At 43.9% G+C, this 9,860-nt stretch overlaps 1 protein-coding gene across 1 annotated transcript; it reads left to right on the forward strand.

Annotated features, from left to right (window-relative positions):
• Positions 1 to 2,264: 2,264 nt before the first annotated feature.
• On the forward strand, positions 2,265 to 9,271 carry MRPS23 (mitochondrial ribosomal protein S23). The gene is made up of 5 exons (XM_056865369.1): positions 2,265 to 2,334; positions 4,935 to 5,111; positions 6,177 to 6,254; positions 6,364 to 6,491; positions 9,126 to 9,271. Exons 1-5 carry the CDS (start codon positions 2,291 to 2,293, stop codon positions 9,269 to 9,271), a joined length of 573 nt encoding a protein of 190 aa, XP_056721347.1. The 5' UTR covers positions 2,265 to 2,290.
• The last annotated feature ends 589 nt before the right edge of the window (positions 9,272 to 9,860 follow it).

Below are 9,860 nucleotides of genomic sequence, written 5' to 3' on the forward strand. Positions count from 1 at the left end.
GATAGAGTCTTCCCACTGCAGCAAAGGAGAAATGATACATTACACGGTTGCACCTTTGAAACCTAAACAACAAGCAGAAATGCAATAGTTTAAGCATCTTTGTGTGCTGAGATTCTAGTTGTAATAAAGCATTTTTACAAGGGGGGGGGGATGAATGCCGCTTTGGGTGGCCTGGAAGCTTAGTGGGGAGATGTTATTTTGGGTGAGAGCTGGAGCCAGTGTGGTGTAGTGGTGAGACTATTGGACTAACATCTGGGAGATCCAGACCCAGGTTCAAATCCCCCCTCTGCCACAGAAGCTTGAGGGTGACCTTCAGCCTTTAACGCTCTCTCAGCCTGACCTACCTCACAGGGTTGTTGTGAGCATAAAATGGAGGAGAAGACAGTGATGCAAGCTGCTTTGGGTCCCCATTGGAGAGAAAGGCAGGATATAAATGAAGCAAACAAATATTTTAAGTCAATCAATAATAACATGTTTTTAAATAATTTCAGAGGATAGCCGTGTTGGTCTGGGGTAGAACAGTTAGATTCGAGTCCAGTAGAACCTTAAGAGACCAACAAGATTTTTGGGTTATGAGCTTTTGAGGGTCAAAGCTCCCTTCCTCAGATACCAAAGGGAGTTTAGGCTCTCAAAAACTTACACCCCCCAAAATCTTGTTAGCCTCTAAGGTGCTACTGGACTCGAATGTTCTGCCACAGACCAACACAGCTGCCCTCTGAAATATCAAATATATCTGAAATATATCAACATGCTGTTCTTTTCCACTGCGCCCCGTACACCACGATACAACCTAGATTGACCCAGTCCACACCACAAGTGCTGGTCTCAGAAGAAGCACAAGTAAGATTCTTGCTGGCTGATGTAAACTTATCTATTACACAGTGGGTAGCCGTGTTAGTCTGTTTGCAGTAGTCAAAAAGGGCAAGAGTCCAGTAGCACCTTAAAGGCTAACAAAAATATTTTCTGGCAGGGTATGAGCTTTCGTGAGCCACAGCTCTCTTCTTCAGATACAGCTAGAATGTGAATCCATCTGTCTTTAAGTAGAGGAGAGTGAATTCAGACAAGCATTAGTATGTAAATGTTAACAGTATGTAAATGTGAATAGCAGGAGTGATGGGAATAGGTGTGATATGCAGAAGAGTCTGTGATGTCCAGGGGAGAGATGGGTGTGGAGAAATCAGCATTGATAATGGGCCATGAATGCAAGGTCTTTATTCAGCCCAGGTAAATGCATTGACTTTAGTTTGAATATCAACTGTAATTCAGCAGTTTCTCTTTCTATTTCTCTTATCTATTACACAGAGAGCGGCCTCTTTTTTCATTAGTGTTTAAACTAAGGAAAAGCTTTAATAGGCCTGATACTTGTAACATAACGGCTTGATATGGTCCACAATATCCTGGCAAATGATTTTAATGCTGGGGGGGAGTCTTTATAGTTTTATTTCAATGTGTCGTAGTAGATGTTATTGTGATATTGGATCGATACATGCTGTGGGTTGAATTTTTTTTGGGGGGGGAGGTGTAGTTGGGATTGTTAGGGTCTGTGACCACAGGAACAAATTTGAACCACAGAAGTGGTTCGCCATTGCCTTCCTCTGCGCCGAGGAAGGCAACGGCGAACCACTTCTGTCTGTCCCTTGCCTTGAAAGCCGGCTGCGACGTGACGGCGCTTTACACACACAATAGTGGAAACTCATAGGAATTCAAGAAGGGTCACTTTTGGTGGGTGTTGGGTAGAAGGGTATTTTTGGATATTTTGATTGGTTATGATTGTACTATATATGATGTAAAAATACCCTTTTATTTCATTTTACCTTTATCTTTGTTCTTTTTTTCTTTCTTTTCGCTTTTGTATGTTAATTTTTATCTTTGTTCTTTTTTTCTTTCTTTTTGCTTTTGTATGTTAATTTTTTTGTTATTAATTTTTTTTGTCTTTTTACATTGTGTTTTGTTAAACTTTAATAAAAAATTATATATAAAAAAAGATCAAATTTGTTCCTGTGGTCACAGACCTTAACAATCCCAACTACACCTCCCCCCCACAAAAAAAAATCCAACCCACAGCATGTATCGATCCAATAGCACAATAACATCTGCTGCTACTACCCATGGAGGGTTTGCAGCGCTCGCGATGAGGAGCCGGCCGCCTCTGTCGGGAGCCAATGGGACTGCGCGCCTTTGACATCCGCCTCCGCCAGTCCCGCGCGGCTTCGCACTTCCGGTTGCCGCTTGTTGCTAAGGGCCGCGGGCTGGTTGTCAAGGAAGGCCTAGCTGGGCCCGAGGCGCGGCCATGGCCGGCAGCAGGCTGGAGAAATGGGGGACCGTGTTCACTCGGTGAGCTGGGGCGGGGAGGCGAAGGGCGGCGGGTTGGCCTGGGCTGCGGGAGCGGGGTTGGGCTTTTGGGCCGTGACTTCGATGCAAACAGAGTGGAGCGTGTAAAGGGGGGCGGCGGTATGTGTGGGGAGCATAAAGAATGCGGCTAATCCCTTGGATAAGAGGGTTTGCGTAGTCAGTTCTCTGAAGCTGAAAGATTTGTCTTCTTAATGTGCACTTTTAATATTTGATTGTGTGCGGCATATAGCTGTGAGTAGACGTACGTGCGCTGCAGCGTGCTGTCATTTAGGTGTACACGTGTGTGGGCTTCCACGTGCGCATGTCTATGCGTAGGCACAATATGAATGCGCTCCATCATATGTGAGCTCTTGACTCTCCAAACCTTATGCTGGAATAAATTTTGCTAATCATATTCCTAAACATGAACGGGAATGTGAATGTGGCTCCAACTTTTTGGACTCAGTCGAGCACGTATTTCTCGATTGCTCATTATATGCCTCCGCTAGGAAGAAAGGGTTAAATACTTGGATACATTCTAAATATTATCTTCCTAATGAAATAAAATGTCCAAATTTATTGAATGATAACAACAGTCGAGATCACTGTGGCGGTGGCCAATTTTTTAGTCGATGTGTTAACAATGAAAAATTTGGGAAACTCTGTGTTATGATTTTATGTTTGTTTTAGCTTTTTTAGCTAGTTGTATTTATACTGTTTTTTTCTTCTTCTTTGTAATATTGGATATGCCATTAAAGGTTGATTGATAGATTGAAATTTTGCTAATCTTTAAAGTGCCCTGGGGCAACCTGTGTAGAACTAGCCTAGTGCACTTTTCATGGTGCCTGCTAAGTGTTGTTAGAAAGTGGAGCTTCTTGAGATTTTGATGCTTATGGTTTTCTGTAAAGTCCTGTGCAAATAACAGAGCGGTATTCCAAAAACACCGTGGAACTTGACTTTGGTTACACACAGTTGGGCTGCACGGCTAAAATGCTTAATGCATGTAACAGGAATTTCTATTGGAGTCATCAGGTCTTCCCAGTTTTAATGTATTTTCATAATTCAGGTAAAAGTTGATAATAATCTCGCTACATCAAATTCTGTTTGCTTTTAAAAAGTCATTTGTGTTTCTGTCAAAATCTGGACAGAATCTTTCTCTCTCTTGCTGTATTCATGAGGAAGGAGCTTTCGCCAGCCTTTCCGCCCCAGCTGTTGCTGTTAGTAGTAGTAAAAGGTAAAGGTGTGCAAGCACCGGGTCATTCCTGACCCATGGGGTGACGTCACATCCTGACGTTTACTAGGCAGACTTTGTTTACGGGGTGGTTTGCCAGTGCCTTCCCCAGTCGTCTTCCCTTTACCCCCAGCAAGCTGGGTCATTTTACCGACCTCGGAAGGATGGAAGGCTGAGTCAATCTTGAGCCAGCTACCTGAATGCAGGTAAAAAATGACTATGCTCATGTAAAGGGACAGCCAAGAGAAGCGTTTTTTTTCCCGTTTCTTTTTTGCATAAATGAATGACATGCCTGCAAAATGAAGACAGGTATTGCCAGAAGAGAGTTTCGTAGCTGTCCCAACTTGTATGCATATTTTGCGTTTATGCAAGAAAACATTTTAAACAGTATTTTAAAAGACTTCCTGTTAAACAGATCTTCTCTATGAAATGTTGAAAACCTACCATCAGAATGATATATAACTCCATTCCCTGACATTTTGTCATTGGCTCTGCCTTAAATGACAGCCAATTTGTGGTGGTGCCCTTGTGTCAGAATTCCAAAGGTGCTCACAGGCTGAAAAAGAACATAAGAAAGGCCCTGCTGGACCAGACCCAGACCCATCAAGTCCAGTAGTCTGCTTGCATAGTGGCCAGCAAGGTGCCTCTAGGAAGCCCACCAACATGACGACTGCAGCAGCACCATCCTGCCTGTGTTCTACAGCACCTAAAGGTGGGGACCCATTCCATAATGGAACGTCGAAGTCTCATGCTTACCTGGGAGTTGATTCCATTGGACTTAGTAGAATCTAATTGCAAGTAAATATCTGTTGGTTGCTTAGGCCATTTGCATTAGTGTACACTAATAGGGGTTAAGGCTAGTCCAGGTTGTTTGAAATTGTGGTTTCAAATCATGGTTTCATGACAATTCCATCTCAAGAGTGATAATGGAATGCATTGTCTGAGCAACAGAAACAGAAGGGCTCTGATGTGGCGAAGTGACGGCAACTGCTTTTGAAATCAAGATAGTATATCTGGGGGAGTGGAGAGAGAGTGAGCAAGAAGCCAAAATGAGAAGTATTTTCCCCCCTGTTTGGTCAAAACATTTTCTTATAAAGAGGCTAAAGGGGCTTTCTCTGAAACATTGCCATAGTAGAGGAAAGAATGAATACTCTGCTTCCTATGATTAGTGCAAATAGAAATTATCTTTAGCAGAGAGAGTAAAGCTGCTGATTTAGAAGATAAATGTTTCTTAGTAAGTGACTAGTCCAGTTTCCTCCTTTGTGGGGGAGGGCGGATACGAGTGTTTGGGATGTGATGTCTGCTTTTGTGGTGACTTTTCCTGACCCAGTTCCTCACTGGTAGTACTTTTGCATATGTGTCTTTTTTCTAGGACACGGGACCTGATGCGCTCTGGAGTGATGCCCGAATCCAAGAAACCAGTCTGGTATGACGTTTATGTTGCTTTCCCCCCACTGAGGGAGCCTGTCTATCGGGAGCTTCGTCCACTGTATGGCAAAGTGCGGGTCACTGTCCCCACCATCCTGTACAAGGAAGATGAGATCCGAGCGTAAGTCTAGGAGGCATTTCTCTTTTTATCTTTTGTTAGTAGAACTCCAGGACTGACAGGTAGTTTCAGAGACTTGCACAAAACAAAGAAATCTTTTAACAGATGAGATTTGGCTTTTAGGTTTCAAGAGCATCCGTAATGCTGTATGTGAAATTGATAGGGCTTATCAAGCGAAAGCGATGCACACAGGTCATTTAAAGGCATGAATTTTGAAGGGGTCGGAGACGCTGAGAGGTAAAAGGCAGCTCTTGTGTCCTTGGTTTAATGTTGAGCAAATGGTTGGTTAACCTACAAGCCCGGATAACCTACAAGAACAAATGGTTGGTTCTTTGGCCAGCAGACTGTTAGTATTGCTTGTGCTTCCTGAAGCAATCAGGGCAACCATCTCCTAAGCTTACAAAATGTAGGTCACTGACAACTTCTCAGAAGTGAGCTCTTGGGCAAATAACTAACATAAACAGAAATTTGATGAAGATTTACAGAAATTCCAAGCACTTGTGTACAGATACTGATTGCACTTTCTTGTTGCAAGCTCAGTTCATAACTGCAAGAAATCAAAATGTGTTTTAAAAGAATTTAACCACCTCCACCCTCAAGTGCTGCCTGTGCTGTTGTTACATTGGCTTTTTTCAGCATAAATCCTCCTTTTTTATTGTTTCCATCCTTGACATAATCATTGTTGGTTGGTCTTGGAGATTATGGCGGTATTGCGGGGGAGGGGGGAATAGGTAATCTGCCAGACATAATGGACCCATTTCACTTCAGTTTTCTACAGAGACTTAAGATTTTGAGTGCCAACTGGACCCCAGTTCAAATTCTACTTTTTGTTTTTACTGTGAGATCCTATGTTTCTTCTATCATGGACTCAGGTTGGAGTTCCTATGGGCACTGTTGAGACACAGTTTAGCTCCAGCAAGGCTGCTGTGTCGCGCACCCTCCAGCCATGCCATAAGACACAGGAAAGAATTCCATGACTCCGTCTCTGTGTCTTTGAATCCTTATTGATGGTAATGTCAGTCTTCACACACAGTCATTCCAGACTGAAATGTCTTTCTTATTGTATAGGAAATTTTATGAAGCTTATGGAAATGGTCCAAAGGCCTTTGAACTGTCCAAATTAAACTTTAAATCCACCTGTCAAAGGTAAGTGGACAAATACTGCCCTGAGGCTGTTCCTCCAAGCAAAGGGAATGGAAGTTTGTTTCCCCTGCTTGACAACTGTTTGGCTGATCTCATGCATGTTGGATTCCAGGTTTGTTGAGAAATACGCTGAACTGCAGAAGCTGGGAGAGGTGGATGAAGACAGACTGTTTGAAGAAACGGGGAAAGCGCTCTTGGCAGAGGGAATTATTTTGCGAAAGAAAACAATGGGCAGTGTAAGTATGGTCAAGTGCTGCTCCGTGTGGCTCACAGAAGTGAACCGGAAGTGAAAGGTTAATAGCTTGAAGTCAGTTCAGTGACCTCTTCCAGTACAAGGAGGTCAGTAATTGGGCAGTATGTTGCACAGTAAACTTTCCCCTCAATTACTGAGTAGTCTGGATGCAACATGGCATTCTGAGCTATGAGGCGCTCCAGGATCAAGGGGTTGTGTTAGAGAGTGATTCTCGCACCCCATGGCTTTAAACTAATCAGTTGTTAAACAATATATTTTTCTTTTGTGCTTGTAAAATGTATTGACTGGACTGATGTACCACAAAAGTTCTTTCCAGGTCATGTACAGCTCCTTTTATTAAAACCACATAACCGTTTAAGTAAAATTCAGCAAAGTTTACAATGGTGACAGAAATCCAGATTACCGACATAATAACATAGGGGAGTAAGAGCAGATAGTTGTGGGGGGGGTCATGTAATTTTGTTGACTGACTCTTGAAAACAAAGAGAAAAAAGGAAGGCTTTTTGCCCATTTATAGAATGCTGCGGAGAGAGAGCAAGAGGGTTCCAGACTGGTCCAGTCAGAACTCTAAAGCTGATATCTACGGCAGAGACTCGGGGTACTCGGGGCATGTTTAGGGCTTGCTCCTGCCAGCCTCATCTCTTATCTCCTAACCCTTTTGTGTCTTGAGAGGCTCTGACGATTAAATATGATAGAGCCTCTTGTAGTAGGGTGGATACTTGGGGGTTGCTCTGAACTCAGGGGTGCTTTTCTGCATCTGCATTGCCCGCTCAGATGGGCAAAAAACCTGCTCTCTGTCTCAGGGTCTGGTACTTGTAGTGGCTTCTGAGCACCTCCTTGGACTGGAGCCTGCTACTGATTTGCCATGAGGGCTTGACCTCACAGATTGCTGAAGTGAGTGAAGGGGCTATTATTCCAGGATAAATGATAATGTCAGTGAGCATACAGTTTCTACTATTAACTCTTCTCAGCAAGCCCACCATCTAAAGCCATTGGCTGCCTTCTTGTACTTGGCCTCCCCTAGTCCTAGATACCCTGTGCTTGAAAGGGAACCCGGCTTTCTTCGTGTTTGTTTTTTAACCTCTTTTGATGTCTTTCTGCCCCAAGAAGCTTTTGAGGTTTAGGGGAGTGCCTTTGTGGACATCTTTCTCTTCTCTCCCAACCTTCCACCTCTCTGTCTTCTCAGGCTCCTTCCCTCAGCTTCAAAGACTTAGGCCAGAATTAAGCCAGGTAGGATTACTTCCCCAGTGTGTTTGGTCAGTACTGTCAACAAACTGAGGTCCTCTGAGAATCTGGGGGGCAGGGTTTAGCATAAACCACTGTGAAATCCCCCCCCCCATGCAGAACACCATAAGCTCCTTGAGTTGATCAATTTCCCTATGCACTTTGTTCTTTCTTTCAACCACCTCAGCCTTCTGTGCCTCCCAGAGCACATGCCTCTCAGAACATCTTTTTTGGGTTTTCTTCTTTTGTTTAAAACGGTGTTTTCCCACATGCTGTGGAGAGATTCCCGCACCTTTGAATATGTAGAATCTTCCAGTTTTGTTTTTGGGTGGACTAATTTCACTGTCCTATGGATAGGCACTGAAATATGAAGTTTGGCTTTGAAAGGAATAGGTATGTTGAATGCAACATTTTAGGTATTCCATAGTAAGCAGTTTTTATATTGTGTGACCTAAAGGTTGTAACTGTCACTGGTGCACCATCACAATAACAACCTTTCCATGCCAATGACCCTCATAAAATTAACTCTTAATAGTCCAAGGTTATTTCTGTGTGCGCTTGGCTGGAAATCCTAATGAAACGTTGGTCTTGCTTTGTGGAAACAAATGCGCAAAGTCAGGGTGGATGTTACTTAAGCAATACATTGCATTATGTTTAACTTTTTGTGAGGCTATAGTGTTCAGTGACCTCTGGCCTCTCCTCTCCTTCATCCCCAGGACTTAACCTATGCATATTGCACTTCTTGTGCAACAGCTGCACACCTTGAGCTTGGCTTATGCCAGCTGACAGATGTTCACAACCTTCAATGAGACCCTGACTTCTGCTGAGCAAGTTGACTGGCTGGCACTCTTTCCCTAATGTGAGAACCTTTGAAGTCAGTCTATGTTGAATCCTAAATCTCAAGGAAATCCTGGACCTTGCTCATCAGCAGCCGTTCTGTGGTGATGTAAACTGTCAAGCCCAAAAGCCACGCCTATCTTTCTTGTGACACTGACTTATCCCATCCAGTTGCCTGGCCAGTGATGTAGCCCCCAACTGGACCACAGGCTCAAATAAAGGGCTCTCTGCTCACTACAACTTGGAAACGTTTGCATAGCAGCCAGTTTTTTGCAAGCAGTAATATGAGACATTGGTATAATTGTGTTGTACAGGGGTCCCCAGTGTGGTGACAGGGGCTCTCCAGGGTCTTCTCCTGCACCTCGTGTCTCAGACCTTTTCCTGGGAAGTGCCAGGAATTGAACTTGGGACCTTCTGTCTGTGAAAGATGAGCTCTGGCACTGAATGGTAGGCTTTCCATGTTTGAATCAATAATAGATTTATTATAAGGGACTGGAAGATTCCATGCGGGATTCATGCTTGAACTCTGTGGTGCTGGTTTGTCTTTGCCCTACAGGTAGCCCAGCAGGTTCCTCAGGAAGCCAAGTCCAAGGATGCTGAGTTGGCAGTGAGACTCCAAAGCGTGCTTCAGGAGATGCAGGATGACACACAAGCCCAGAAGGCAAAGCCTGTGGAAGTGCAAAAGGAAGACCCTGGACCATCCTGAGGGCTGTTGTAATGTAATTGCGTAGCCCACGTAAGCCTGTTGACCAACAGCTCTTTTGCTCGAGAGACTTGGGCTTTCTTGCCTGTTGGAGATGCTCCGTCCACCTCTGTATGAATGTTGATCTACTTTAGAAGAGCGTTGAGGACTATCTTCTTTTGACAAGTTTTGTCACACGGGGGAAACATAGAATGTTAAAGTGGATCAGGTAATTAAAAGGATGGATCAGTTAATTAAAAACTTTTGTCAGAACTGTGATTTGCCAGGATATTTCCATTTGCAGCCATTTGAAAGGCAAATGGGTTTGGGTAGGGAGTAAAGCAGGGAAATGTAGCAAGAGAAGTCAATCTTGCCCATGTTTTCCACTCTGGTTTCTTTTTGCCATAGTGGAGTTTAACGTTGATGGTGTGGGTGGATCTGATGTGTCTGAATGGGTTGGCCAAGACATTCATGTCTTGGGTAAATGCAAATAACCGCCAACAGATATTTTGCTAGGATGCAGCGCTGGGCAAGAGGTGCTCCCTGGCTTTGCCCTGTGCATGTCTAGGAGAACACTGATCGCTTCTGTATCCCTGTCAGCTGTTGTGCTTGC

Source organism: Euleptes europaea, chromosome 19 (assembly GCF_029931775.1).
Source record: "Euleptes europaea isolate rEulEur1 chromosome 19, rEulEur1.hap1, whole genome shotgun sequence".
Lineage (NCBI taxonomy): Eukaryota > Metazoa > Chordata > Lepidosauria > Squamata > Sphaerodactylidae > Euleptes > Euleptes europaea.